We start from the raw sequence: 15,016 nt of genomic DNA, 5'->3' as shown, positions 1-15,016 counted from the left end.
ATGGCAAAGGCCTAACCCACGGACTGAAGCAGGCCTGAAACAATACGTGTAACGAGCTGAGCACAGCTGGGCACAGAGCAGGATCGGCACCTGGCAGCTGTCCTCATCGTTCTCTACGTTCGCACCATCCTCGTCATCTTGACTTCCTCTTGCAGTCAGCAGTCAAGACGGCCACCTTCCCATCCTTTCACAGTGCCCCCTGCTCGGGATGCAGAGGGCCACCCCCACCCTCCACTCCTGAGCTGGGGGGGCGGTGTGGGCCCTGCCCCACCTTCTCAGGCACCCCAGCAGGGGCCTGGTGACCACAGGAGACTCACCCGCTCCAGGGCAAAGCTGCGCACAACATACTCGGCTAGAGTCTCTGTCTTCACCAGCGTGATCTTGATGTCCCCGTACATGTCAGAGTCCTCCGGCCAGTACCGTGAGCATTTCACCTGGAGTCCCCAAGGGGCAGGCTCAGTGGGCTCTTCACTGCCCCCACCTGCCACGCCCCCTCCCCCAGGGCCCCACTTACCCTGCCCACCTCCACCAGTTTGGTGATCATGACAATGCTGGAACAGTGTTCCTGCCATACCATGCGCCAGAAGTCGTAGACCATCTCAGGCTTTGGCCCTGGGGCGCAGAGAGGGCTTATCTCTAAGGCCAGGTCTCCACCCAGGCCCAGCACACCACTGCCCACACCACCGATGCAGGCCAGGAGGGTCCTGAGCCCCAGTGGGGGCTTCATGCTCACCCCCACACACCCCCATCAACTGCCCTTGGGGTGGTCATTATCAGAGAGAGCCTGCCTGGAGACCCCGGTCATCCTGAGTGGAACCCAGGAGGAAGAGCTGGAGGGCCATGGCACAAGCTTCCAGGAGGGATAGACAGATGGACAGTGGAGAGGATAAGACACAGCCCAAGGGACCCAGGCAGCCCCCAGACCAAGAGGCACAGTCCACACCCATGAGGACCGAGGCTGGCTGACGCTTTTGCATGCAGACAGACAGGTGGACCAGGAGCTACACACAGACAGAAGACATCGGGAGACACAAACACAAAGAGGGAACAGATATGGATGTCCAGATTCCAGAAGATCCAGACAGACAGACAGATGGAAGGCAGACAGGGAGGCAGGCAGAGCAGCAGGGAAGGCAGGAAGGCAGACAGAGGGCACTCAGCACACTGGGGCGGGGGTGGGGGGAACATGGGCAGAGTACCTTGAGTGGCTATGAAGTGATTTGACCTGTGGTAACCCTGGAACAGGAGAAGAGGGCGTGTTAAGACCCGGAGGATTGGCCCCTCACTTGCTCAGGCCCCTCTGCCCTCCTCTCCCAGCAGCTGCACACACAGCCCCCACTCAGGGAAGTGCCCCACCCTCTTGACCTGTCCTTTGCCCATCCCCAAGTAAGGAAGGAAGTAGAGCCTGGATACCAGGGTCGTGGGTTTAAACCCATCTTTGCTACGTGATCCAAGGGAAGACACGACTCCTTCACAGGCCTAGAGGGTCTCCCCTTTCTTAATTGGGGATAATTGTCTGTAATCTGCTTATAACCCAGCTGCTCTTTGGAGACAAATACATTGCAGGGTCACCCTACCTTGTTCCCAAAGCCCCAGAGACCCTAAGCAACCCCAGGCCCCAGGCTGGGTCTTGTCAGTTATCTCAGCCCTGCTCAGGGCAACCAGAATGGGCAATGTCCCTCCCCACAACCCGGTCACCCAGGGCTTGGGGTGGCCCAATGAAGGCTTCAGGTTAGGAGCAAGTGAGCACAGGAGTTGCTCATGGCCCTTAGATAAAATGTTTTTTAAAATCTTCAAAGTCAATAATAATGATAATAACGATAATAAATAACTTACATAGTTATTTATTAAAATAATAATAAATGTTTGAGGCCCTGTTATGGACACATACTGTGCTAAGCACTTTACCTGTATTATCTCCCACAAAAGAGGCCAAGAGCTACTTTCATCTTCCATTCCCAGAGCGCCCAGGATGAGAAGTGGAACCAGCCAGACTCCACTCCCACCCTGAGGTGGGAACCACCCATGAGATCTTGCCCACATGAGACACCCAGGGAATCGATGCAGGTGACACGGGATAAGTAAGAAGCATTGCAGAGCTGGTGCAAGAGACCAGCCACTGGCCTCAAGTTCACACCCTCAACACAGCTCCCAGCAAATCCTTTGACCCAGTGGGCTTCCCAGGCCCAAGGGGCCCTGCAGTCAGACTGTCAGAGCACAAATCCCAATTCTATACAACTCCTGCTAAGTGTTGGGCAAATTCCTTTATCTCTTTATGTCTATATTTTCACATCTGTACAACAAATAATTATAGTATTTATCTCCTTGGGCTGCTGTGAAGGGTAAAGTTACACACATTAAGGGCTTGGCACATGGCAAACACAAAGCCAGTAGTTAATCGAGAGTCGCCTTTATTACTGCTACCACTTTAAATGTCAACAAGTATCACTGAAGGTCTCAGTGGTGTGAACATCGAGAATTACTGGGCAGACAGCAGTGTACAACAGCAGTTAACAATACAAGTCTTGGGTCAGGCTGAGCTGGGTCTCTGCTGCCAAGTAGTAACTGTGTGATTCTAGGCACTAAGCAGGCACTTCTCAGCCTTTAATGTGCATGCGAATCTCCTGGAGATCTTGTTAAAAGGCAGATTCAGATTCAGACGGTCTGGGGCGGGGCCTGGGATTGTGCATTTCCAACCAGATCCCAGGTGGTGCCAAGGTGGGGCCTCAAAACACACTTGGAGTAGCCAGGCTCTCTGACTCTCTAAGCCTCTGTTCTCCTCCAGAATATGAGAATAATACCAAGACACGCACGTGCTGTATACCTACACGTTCCCATGAAAATGACCAAAACATAGTCAAAGTTACCAAGAATGAAGAGCCTCCCAGAGTCACTCAACCCTCACTACCGGAACCTCTCCAGGCCTAGCCTAACTCCTTCCCACTGTCTCCCCAGCCACGCCTCTGCTTCATTTTAGGGGAGATGCTGGGCAACTGGGGTCAGAGGGGGCGCTCGGCAGAGGTGCTGCCAGTGTTGCCCTCCACCTCCAGCCTGAGTCAAGCTGGGAACAGGCTACTCCACTAAAGCCAGTTTGCCTGAGACTCTCACACGAGGGCCAGAGTCTCCAGTGCCCAGCATATTGCCAGCACCCAACTGCTAATCAACACATACAGCAAACAGCTCAATACTTTTTCAGACAGATGGCTTTCAATATCTGCATGTTCACTTTTTAGTTGCACATGTGCATTATTGCACAATTACGTCACACAGAGGACAGTGAAATGGAAAGTTTTAAATGATCAGATGCTAAAGGAAGATAAGGAGACCACCATGAGCACACCCGCTTTAGAGACCAGGATTAGAGAGCAGGGGTGCTCCTACTCTGGGGCATCAGCATGTCCTAGGAGCCTGTTCCTGGGCAGACACTCACCCCTCCCTGGTGCCTTTGGGCAGAGCTAGGAGACTGACTACCTGCACAGTGGGCAAGGCCCCTGGGGCATCCCAATGCCCCCAAAGAGAGAGATCCAGGGTCTCATGTAAGGGTGGGAGGGTCTCATGTAAGGGTTCAGGGCTCAGGTTGGATTTGAGGCCCCAGCTCTGCTAATCCAGAGCCTTGGGGCCATGAGTAAGCCACTCAATCTTTTTAAGCCTCAGTTTTGTCATCTGCCAAGTGCAGGTCTCGACCTCATAGAGTGTGGCAAAAATGACATGAGGTGCCAGAAATGCCTGGCACAGAGCACGTACTCAGCCAATAATGTTTTTGGTAACAGGCCTTTGAAAATGAAATAAGCCATGTCCCCTCAGGGAATTTCATAAGAGTCTGGCAACAACTAAATGAATGTGTCATGTGGAGATTGAGATGTAAAAACGTATAATGATCTAGGGATTGCTCAGCCGTCCAGCGGTTAAGACTCCACACTCCCAATGCAGGGAGCACAGATTCAATCCCTGATTGGGAAATTGATTGGGGAACTAAGATCCCATAGGCCACGCCGTGTGGCCAAAAAATTTAAAATAAAAAAAATTTTTAAGTAAAAAAATATATATAATGATCTATATTCATCACCTCCTAATGGGGGTGCTAAGGCTGAGTACACCCATTGCCTTCTGTGGGTCTAATATTCCATGTAAGTTTAGCAACTTTACAAATCAACTGTGTAAAGAAACTCAAAATAAGGCAGAGGGTATCTAGGAGCACTTAAGGAACAACTGTCATCTCCAGCAGAAGCGACAGCAGGGACCTTACACTTTATATATTAGTGCAAGGCCCCAAGCATATACACGTTGTCTGAAAGTCTAATAATGAGTTGTATTTTTGCAATCAGAAAAAAGCCAGACATACATTTGTAAAAGAAAAAAGAAGATAAAATAGACAAGGTACCCCAAAAAATAATCCCATCGGGTATCAACTGTTACAAAAGTTACATTAAAAAAATCAAATGAGAGGACTCTGCTAGATGAAATTTTTTTTTAATTCTTATAAGGCCCAAACATAGCAAAATTTTTTAAGATAAAATACCCAACTGTTCCCCCAAAATAAAACATTCAAATTAGGGCTAAATTTGGGGCAAAGTGGTGAGGGTTGAGTTTCAAGCAAACTGATCACAAAGGGTTGTAACACAAGGGAAATTACTATTAAAGGGGAGTGCCTGGGGCCACCCCTGCTCCCTGGAAGGCCCGGACCCCCAAGCAGTGGGGGGACAGGGCACCCAGGGCAGCTCCTGCCACCCGACCACTCCCAGACCCACAGAAGGTATGGCTAATGAGGACTCACAGGGCACAGGGAGCTGGGGAGAAGGGCGACAGAGGTGGTGGCCAGGGAGGTGGCTAGGACCTGGGGAGGTACCCGGACACTGCAGGCCCCCCCTTAGGGTAGAGGAGATGGAGGGCATTGTTTACAACAGGGGTCGTGTCAAACTTTCAGTCCCGGGGGCCCCTGACCAGACTGCTGAAGTGGACGGTTGGTGCTGGGCACACAAGTGGAGGAGAAGGAAGACAGAGACGAGAGAGAGAGAGAGAGAGAGAGAGAGAGACAGCCAGAGACTGTGAGAGAGCCTGAGATACGGCCGGTCAGACAGACAGGAGGAGGAGGAAACGGGAGAGAGATACTTACTTCACGGTTTATCCGAATCTTAATGATTCCAGTGAGGGAACAGGACAAAGCAAAAGAGACAGATATTAGGCCAGAGGCAGATGGAGGTGGACGGCGGAGCACAGGAGTGGCTGGAATGGGTGATGCCCAGCAGGCGTGGCAGAGCAGAGACGGGTGGCCCGGCCTGGGCAAGAAAAGGGCAGGGGCAGGGCCCTGGCAGGACCGCAGGAGAAGCCGACTAGGGCCTTGAGGACCCCGAAGCGAGGCCCCTGTCCCTGTCCCCAAAGCTGCCCAAGTCTGAGAGGCGAGGCCAGGTCCGACCATACTGCAGCCTGGGGAGAGGGTGGGGGAGGGGCGAGAAAGCAAGGGATTCTGGCAAATATGGGCGAGCGCATCTGGCCACCAGGAGGAAGTGAAGAAGGAGAAGAGAGGTCACCTCCACCGTCCCTGATTGCCCCCCGCTTCCAGATACACCTCTGACCTGGCACACTGGTCCTGCCTGAGATTACCCTTCCCTTCCCTCTCCAGCCACCTAAAGCCAGCACAAGCCCTCTGCCTCCATGCAGCCCAACACAGCTAAAGCTGACCCCACCACTACCTTCGTGGTACGATGCTGAGAAAGTCATTCACTTCTCTTTCCTGGCCTGTGACTGCCCATCTAACCTGAATTCATTTTACTTGTATGTTTATGAGCCTCCCCGACTAGAATCTACGGATTCAAGGAAAGCAGGGACTATGTCTCCTTTTTCACAGGTGTATTCCCGGTGGCCAGCACAATGCCTGGTACACAGAAGATGCTCAAAATATATTTAACATCTAACGAATGAATAAGTGATTCTCTGCACACTTGACTTGCTGCCGGTCGGGGAGTCTGATCAGCGTCCCTGGGCCTGTCCTGTCCCACTCTCATCCACACTTGGGGAGCAGATTCATCGCCTCTTCCTCACACCCAAGCCCAGGCCCCCCTGGCTGCCTGCCCTGTCTCCGGCCCCTCCTCCATCTGGTCCAGCCTGACCAGTAGCTGCTGCAGCTGGCAGGACAGCCTTGTCATCAGCAGCAAAAGCTCTGGAGACCCCGACCAGCTGAGATGCGGCTCCCTTCTTGACCACTTGCAAGCTGGGTCACCTAGAGGAAAAGTGGCTTCACCTCTCTGAGCCCCAGTTTTCCTCACCTGTAAAGTGAGGCCACGATGCTGACCACAGCATAGGGTGGTTGTCGGGATTATAGACAATTAAATATTTGGCATAAAGTGCTTAGCACAGTGCTTGGCACACACTACATGGTCAGTTAACCTGAGTTTGTCACAGTCCAACACTTCCAATGCTCCCTGATGCCCCTAGGAAAAAAGCCCAGCTCCTCAGCCTGCCATTCGAGGCCTTCACAGTCCAGCCCCTGCCTGACTCAGCCTGACTCTGTGCCATGAGAACCCCACCTCCAGCCTCGGGGCCCCTCACGGAGAAGGGACCTGTCCTCACCTCTAGGCCTGGCTGTCTGCCCTCTTGCCTCCATTCTGCTTCACTCACACTCCACCCCAGGGAAGCCCTCCTGACAGCCACCGCCCACCCTGTCCTCCCCTCCGCTGAGCTCCCTGGCACTGACTGCAGGAGGTGGGAGCGCTCAGAAATCCAGCCATGTGAACCCCAACTTCTTCCCTGCCGGCCCCGCCCCGCCCGGACAGTGAGCCTGGAGCGGCCAGGGCCAGTCGGCGGACACGACGGGCTGAGGCACTCACGTCTATGTAGTTGGCGTTAATGTAGTCGGCGTCAGGGTCTCCCAGCATCGGGTGCAGCTTCACTCGGTGCCGATCGTCTGGAAACACAGAGCACGTGGCCGTGGGGTGGGCAGGGGCTGAACTGGGGAGCCCAGCCCCGGGGCAGTAGGGGGGGGGCTTCCTGGAGGCCAGAGCCAGGGCACAGGCAGGGCAGTCAGGGAACCTAGAGACTCAGGGCTGACCAGCGGGCCCTCCGTACTGCTGGAGGTAGGACAGGCCAGTGGTTAGTCGGGGCTGCAGCGTCAAGGAGGCCCGAGGCCCGGTGCTGCTCCGGCAAGTGTCAGCTGTGTGACGCCGGGAGCGGGGCTTAACCTCCCAAGCCTCAGTTTCCTCACCTGTAAAGTGGGAGTTCTACTACATCCCACGTCACAGGACTGCTGAGAATACTAAGTCAGATGAGGAGCGGGGTGCTCAGCGCACAGCCTGGCCTGCGACAGGCCCTCCATAAATGGCTCGCTCTGCTCTTCTCCCTCTTCCTGCTTCCTCCCACCCACTGCCCCCGACCGCAGGCCCTCCCGCAGGACTCACAGGCAGGCATGGGCTCCTGCCGGCCACCCTTGACCTTGTCTTTCTTCTTTGTAGCATCCCAGCCTTCAAAGAAGCTCTGTCAGAAGGGAAAGGCATAGTTAGTTGCGGGGAGGGAAGCCCCTCCCCTCCCAAGAGCCCGACCCTGTCAGCAGAAGGAGGCAGGACCACGGTAAGGGTCAGGTTCAGGGTTAAACTTGGGGCCTGAGATGAAGTCACTGTATATTCCTTTATATGTGAGGGACTAAGTTTAATACCGAGCAGTGTGGGGAGGGGAGTGAGAAATAGAGGGGGAAAGAGGTAATTATAGTTCAGAGACATTTCAGAATGAAGGTTAAGCTTAGGTCAAATCCAGGTCTGAGCTGGGATGAAGGTAAACGTGAGGGTCAAAATAAGTCCAGACAGATGTAGGATGGGATTCAAGTCAGAGTTCAAACAGAGCTCAGGATGAAAGTTAGGGTCAAAGTCACACTGGGGTTTAGGCTGGAGGTCAGGGTCAGTATTGGTGGTCAGGTCCACATCAGGGATAGAAAAAGGATCCTGGCAGGGTCCAGACAGAGACCGACATAAGATTCAGACACTTTTTAAGTCAGAGTTAGGATGAGGGAGAAACCAGGTCAGGCTGAGATTAAGGCCAAGGTCAAGGCCAAGAAATTAGCTTAAAATGGGGACTGTCAGGGCAAGGATCCATCCAGGGACCAGCTGAGGGCTGCCAGGGTCCACAGTGAGGAGGAGCCAAGGGAGGCCCTGGCGAGGGGTCCCAGCTGGACGGGGGCAGGCACCTCATACTCCTGCTTGAAGCCATAGCCCTCGGCCGTCTTCATCTGGTTGATGTGCTGCAGGAGATCGGCCACACGCACCGCGGGGTGCAGCTGCCCCGTGTGATACGGGGAGCCCTTCCGGCCACATGGCCGCCGTGGTGAGCCCCCCAGGAGGCTGCTGGCCTCAGTGACCCCACTGCCGCGCTGGTCTCCTGCAGCCAGAGAAAGGGAAAAGGGGTTCCTGACGTGCACAGGCCCCAGCCGGGGGAACCCCACATGGACTCAGGGGAGCCGAGGGAGGGATGGGAGCACAGCCAGCGTGGAGGATGTCCGGGTTGTTTGCTGGAGCCAGGCAGCTGGCTGGGCCGCCCTGGGTGGCCCTGGACGAGCCCCTTCCCTGGGGCATCCCGGTCTTCCCATTGGTAGAATGAGGGGATCAGGCCCCCCGCTCTGGGGACCCTTCTGGCCCAGCCCTGAGGCTGGGATCCCTCACCCCCTCACCCTCCCGGGCTCCCCAGCGAGGCCCCCTCTGTGACTTCATCCACTGCCTGCAGGGGGCAGCGCTCAGCAGAGCCCAGACATCCCCTCTTTCCTCCCCCTCTTCCAGGGAACAATCTGAAACACTGACAACTCCCAGCAATCACCCCATTCAGACAAGCAAGTCCCAAAATTAGCTGCCGTTGCCACCCCCTCCACAGATGAGCGGGAAGCACCTGAATAGAGGCGTTTCTCCAGCGCAAGCATTTCCATTGTCAGCCTGTGTGGCAGCTCAGCCCATGGAGAGCAGGTGGAGAGGTTCACGCTGCCCCACACTCCAGAAAACCATCCCTTCCCCGTGGACCAACACTCCCCAGCTCTACTGGCCAGCCTCCCCAAGAACATCCCACCCTGGTCCCCAGGGTCAGGTCCTGGGATGGAGGAACAGCCCCGCTCAGCCACACCTAGCTTCCAACACTCACTCCCACACACTCAGCATGTATTCCCTCCTCCTGGGCTGGCTGCTGTGCAGGGGCTTTCTCTGCATGTCTCACCACTGTTCTCTGCCCAGCTCTGAGCCGGCAGGGGCAGGCGGAGGACTCCCAGGGGGCCTCCCTTCCCAGGTCTTCACACATGGTCTTCCTCTGCCCCTCTCCCCACTGATGCCCGGTGAACTCATATCCATCCTTCAGGTCTGGACTCTTAATTCCCAGTCTTACTAATGGGTGGAATGAATGCAGTATTCAGACAGACACTGCAACCCCACCCCAGGTAGCTCCACTTCCCCAAACTCCAATCTCTGCCTCCTCAAATCAGGGAGACTGCGGGCCCTGCTTGGGTTCCACTTCCTGTGCCAAGGTTTGAAAGCTGCCTCCAGGTAGAGGGGCGATGCGAGGCAGGTGCTTCGGTTTGTTTTGCTTTTCTCAGGAATCACAGTGGCAGACTGCCTGGTGCCCAATGTCTGAAAACAACTGTTTCACATGTTTTATCCAGATTTCCAGTTGCTTACAGCTGGAGGGCAAGCCACGTACCAGTTACACACGTGTGTGTGTGTGTGTGTGTGAGTTACTTATGTCTCTTTGTGACCCCATGGACTGTAGCCCACCAGGCTCCTCTGTCCATGGAATTCTCCAGGCAAGAATACTGGGGTTGGTTGCCATTTCCTTCTCCAGGGCATCTTCCCTACCCAGGGATCAAACCCAGGTCTTCTGAATTGCAGGCAGATTCTTTACTGTCTGAGCCACCAGGGAAGCCCACCCATTAGACATTTGTGGTCAAATGCCTCAAGCCCTTCATTTTTCAGGTAGAGAAACTGAGATCTGAAGAGGAGAGATTTGCCTAAAGTCGTGGCTGCCCAAGTGTGTTTCAGAAAATACTGGTCTTGCCAGATGACTCACGTATTCAACAAAGAGAAGGTCATGGGGAGGGGTTCTGTGTTTTAAAGGAGTTTGTGAAATTCTGGTTTAAATAAAATAAGTCGGTTGTTTTCCCCTGTGAAACCTCCTAGGGCTTCCAACAAGTTAGTGTGTATTTTAAATCTCCAAGAGATGGGTGGAAATAGCAAGGTTTCACCTCCGTCTTTTACCACAGACAGTTTGTTTGTTTCATGAAATATCCTCAGGGGAATACAGTATACTATGGCGATTAAGAGGCAGTATCTGGTGTCAGACAGGCTTCAGATCAAATCCCAGCTCTGCATGTAACTTTGGGGATGTTACTTACTCTCCAGAAATTTCCCTTTTCATATGGCAAATGAAGATTAAAACTGTTACTCTCCAATCTGATGGTATAAATATTCAATGTGCATGCACGCTAAGTCACTTCAGTTGTGTCTGACTCTTTGTGACCCTGTGGACTGTAGCCCGCCAGGCTCCTCTGTCCATGTGATTCTCCAGGCAAGAATACTGGAGTGGGTTGCCATTTCCTTCTCCAGGGGATGGATCTTCCTGACCCAGGGATCAAGCCCAGGTCTCCTGCGTATCCTGCACTGCAGGCAGATTCTATACCAAGATTATGTATATACAACACCCATCCCAGTGCCTGGCACATGAGCACCTGCAGATGGGGCTGTGGACATCATCGGGAGTTTCCAGGAAAAGGAGGATCCCCCTGAGTCTCAGAAAGCCAGGCCAGATGGTTGACAAGAGGTGGCCTTTCTGCCCGGGTCCTTCTCCACCACTGGATCCTGGTCTAAGACATGACAATTCTTAGAGCATCCACAACAAGCACACAAGACAAGCACACAAATTTCAAGCCAACAAAAAGATTTCTGCTGGTTCAAAGATCTCAGAGATGAAGGGGATCTCTGAGATCTCTGAAGGGGTCTCTAAGGGTTCTTCACGGAAACCGTGTTGAAGCTCCATAGTGAGCTCTCCAGGCAGAAAATCCAGCAGCTCATCTCAGAGATCTTGAAAGGCTGAAAGCCCTGATACGGCCTCACAAGTAGGCATGGAATCTGGCAATGGCTGAAGACGAGCAAATGCCCCCTCTGGTTGGGAGGAAGCCAGAGCCAAATCTGGGCAGCTTCCAGGTAAGCCCAAGAGCAACACAAGATGTTCTCCAAACAAGACCACCAGAGGACAAAGGATGATGAATGATGATGCTGCCAAGAAGATGCTCCATTTCCTGGGCCCAGAGAAGACATGTCCTTACTCTTCTCACCCATGCATTCCCATGGGATCTCTCTCTCTCTAACACACACACACACACACACACACACAGATCCTGATATGTCCTTACTCTTCTCACCCATGCATTCCCATGGGATCTCTCTCTCTCTAACACACACACACACACAGATCCTGAGGACTAGCTTGCCCACACAGCTGGAAGCCCCTGAAAGGATGAGAGAAAGGAAGGTAAGAGCCAGCCCTCAGCTTCTTGTCTTTCTCCAGCTCCATAATGATTATGGGATAATTTGGGGGAGTAACCACTGGATGCTTGCTCCTTGGAAGAAAAGTTATGACCAACCTAGACAGCATATTAAAAAGCAGAGACATTACTTTGCCAACAAAGGTCCATCTAGTCAAAGCTATGGTTTTCCCAGTAGTCATGTATGGATGTGAAAGCTGGACTATAAAGAAAGCTGAGCACTGAAGAATTGATGCTTTTGAACTGTGGTGTTGGAGAAGACCCTTGAGAGTCCCTTGGACAGCAAGGAGATCCAACCAGTCCATCCTAAAGGAAATCAGTCCTGAATATTCACTGGAAGGACTGATGCTGAAGCTGAAACTCCAATACTTTGGCCACCTGATGCGAAGACCTGACTCATTTGAAAAGACCCTGATGCTGGGAAAGATTGAAAGTGGGAGGAGAAGGGGACAACAGAGGATGAGATGGTTGGATGGCATCACCGACTCGATGGACATGAGTTTGAGTAAATGCCAGGAGCTGGTGATGGACAGGGAGGCCTGGTGTACTGCAGTCCATGGGGTTGCAAAGAGCTGGACACGACTGAGCGACTGAACTGAACTGAACTGAACTGAACCACTGGACAGCTGATGTTTTGCGGGGAGGACTGGAGGCCCAGAGGAAAGAACACTGAGTGTGGAGTCAGAGAAGCCTGAATGTGAATTCTGACTCAAGTCACTTGACCTCTCTGGACCTCGGTTTCCTCATTTGAAAATGAGGATCCTTAGATTTCCCTCAAAGACAGGCATTTCCCCCAATTCCCATCCACCCTTGATGAAGACAGGCCACCAGTTATGCAACCAACAGCACACTATACTCCTTCACTATTTGCAATTAGCAAGCAACTTTAAAGAAACACAACCTGTAACAATAGCTAACAATATCTAACATACTGAGGGCTTTCATATGCCTGGCATGATTCTTAAGCCATTCAATCCTTAGAATATCCCTATGATGTAGGTATTATTGTTATTCCCCTTGTTACACAGGGGCTTCCAGGGTGGCTCACAGGGTAAAGAATCTGCCTGCAATGCAAGAGACCTGGTTCAATCCCTGTGTTGGGAAGATCCCCTGGGGCAGGGGATGGCTACCCACTCCAGTATTCTTGCCTGGAGAATTCCATGGACAGAGGAGCCTGGCGGGCTACAGTCCACAGGGTCACAAAGAGTCAGACACGACTGAGCGACTAACACTTTCCCTTGTATGGCTTCCCAGGTGGCGCCAGAGGTAAAGAACCCACCTGCCAATGCAGGAGACATAAGGACACAGGTTTGATACCTGGGTCAGGAAGGTCCCCTTGAGGAGGGCATAACAACCCACTCTATATTCTGAGGCCAGAAGGGTTAAGTGCCCTGCTCCTTAAGTGGCAGCATTAGGATTTACGTTCAGGCCCATCTGACTCCGGGACCCTATTGTCTTCCTCTGATTTCCTCTTCCTGATAAGAGGGCATTTGCGGTGTCAAATAAGGGGCATTTATTTGACGAACCATTTGGCCGGAACCCTCTGGTTTCCCATAGTGGACAAGAGCTCTGGAAGGATGAGAACCCAGAGGGTGTGAGGGTTTCAGGGCAGGATCAGAATCCACAGGTGCACATTCCAACAACTTGGGAACATCCCAGCTCAACATTTACTCAGCATGGGAAGTCCCTATTTAAAATTTCCATACTAAGGTTGAATCTAATCAACATGGTTCTAAACCACAAAAATCTGGCCTCTTCCCAACAAAAATCTGTTAGGAAAAGAAAAGTAGCGGCTAGACCAGGACGCGACATAAAGAAAGAGAGAAGCCTTAAGACTGAGCTTCAGTCTCCTGAATACATCTTGAGCTTCCCAGCCGTCACACCTTACCCCTGCGTCCAGCATCCTGCCTTCAGTGTCCACCCCTCCTCACCCCTCATCAAATCTTATCCATCTCAGCTGAAACCCTGACCTCCCCTGCCCAAAGGTGTGTCTTCTCAAGACTATGGCAACACATTGTCCCCACCTCCCCAGCAGTTAGCCCAGTGCTGAATCTCCTGGGTCCATCTCACCTCCCAACTAGACAGTGAGCTCCTTGGGTGCAGAGCCCATATTTCCTGCCTCTCTCCGTCTCTCCTTAGGACTCAGCAGCAAGATGCATGCCCACACCAGCCCACCTCCCACTCCCCCCAAAACCCACTTGAGTTTTCAGCCCAAGCAGACCTCGCCAGGTTGTCCTCTGTGCATTTACACATGCTGTTCCTCATGCACAGATGCCTTTGCTTCCCCGTCTCTGCCAACCCAAATCCTACCCGGTCCACCAGGCCTGCGTGATACAGCCCAAACAGCAATTTGCAATTCAAAGAGACCTGCATTTAAATCCTGACTCTGCCACCTTCTGGCAGTTTGACCCAGACAAGTGATTCTCCTCTCTGCATCTCTGTTTCCTTGTTTGTAAGATGAAGAGTTGATTAACAGCTCAATGGCAACCCACTCCAGTACTCTTGCCTGGAAAATCCCATGGATGGAGGAGCCTGGTGGGCTGCAGTCCATGAGGTCGCTAAGAGTCGGACACGACTGAGCGACTTCACTTTCACTTTTCACTTTCATGCATTGGAGAAGGAAATGGCAACCCACTCCAGTGTTCTTGCCTGGAGAATCCCAGGGACGGGGGAGGCTGGTGGGCTGCTGTCTGTGGGGTCGCACAGAGTCGGACACGACTGAAGCGACTTAGCGGCAGCAGCAACAGCAGCACGCAGGGCTGTAGTTAAATTTAATGAGGGAAGGTCACAAAGAACATCATGCAAGTCAATGGACTTGAAAGCATAAATGAAATGGACACATTCCTAGACAAGACACATTCCTTTTTCAAGACACTAAAAGTGTCTTGAAAAAATAGAAAGCTTGAAGAGGAGCTCTTTCTTCCTTTAAATAAATTGAATTAAAAGTTTTAAATGTTTCCATAAAGAAAACAAAAGAAAAGGACTCTTTTGGTTTCACAGATGAATTCCACCCAACTTTCAGGGAGTTGGAGCCAACAACTCCAATCTTCTGTGATAAGGCAAAAAGAGACAAGATCTCCATGCATTTTATAAGACGAGTAGAATCTGGATACCAGAAACCAGACAAAGATAGCACAAAAAAGACAAATTATAGGCCAATCCCACTGGGGAATACAGCTTTAGAATCTTGAACTATATTATACTAAATCCAATAATTAATAAAAAAATATTACGCATCAGACCAAGTTGAATTTACCCAAGGAATGGAAGGTTATTTTAACATTAGAAAATCTATCAATACAATATTGTAAAGCAATTATCCTCCAATTAAAAATAAATAATTTTTTAAAAAGGGAAAAAAAAGGAGAATCTAAAACTGTCACTCACCTCACTAACAAACTAAAGGAAGAAAAATGACATTATGAGTAGCTTCTAAAGAGTCAAACAAATAGACAAAAATAACAATACAGAAATAGACTCACAGGCCTGGAGAACAAACTAGGGTTTGCCACAAGGGCA

At 51.9% G+C, this 15,016-nt stretch overlaps 1 protein-coding gene across 6 annotated transcripts in view; it reads right to left on the bottom strand.

The window, feature by feature from the left end:
- Positions 1-15,016, bottom strand: part of PTPRU (protein tyrosine phosphatase receptor type U) — an 88,597-nt gene that overhangs the window by 12,649 nt on the left and 60,932 nt on the right. For all 6 annotated transcript variants that reach the window (XM_086365383.1, XM_086365376.1, XM_086365373.1 and 3 more), the window contains 6 exons: positions 8,171-8,361; positions 7,392-7,467; positions 6,825-6,901; positions 1,200-1,236; positions 515-612; positions 318-434 (listed from right to left, as the gene is read on the bottom strand). In XM_086365383.1, the coding sequence (XP_086221509.1) occupies positions 318-434; positions 515-612; positions 1,200-1,236; positions 6,825-6,901; positions 7,392-7,467; positions 8,171-8,361 (596 nt within the window). The remainder of the gene's footprint in view (positions 1-317; positions 435-514; positions 613-1,199; positions 1,237-6,824; positions 6,902-7,391; positions 7,468-8,170; positions 8,362-15,016) is intronic.

Source organism: Bos grunniens, chromosome 2 (genome assembly GCF_055505025.1).
Source record: "Bos grunniens cultivar Pamir isolate PY7600 chromosome 2, Bosgru_T2T1.0, whole genome shotgun sequence".
NCBI lineage: Eukaryota > Metazoa > Chordata > Mammalia > Artiodactyla > Bovidae > Bos > Bos grunniens.
This window is presented reverse-complemented; position numbering and strand designations above follow the sequence as displayed.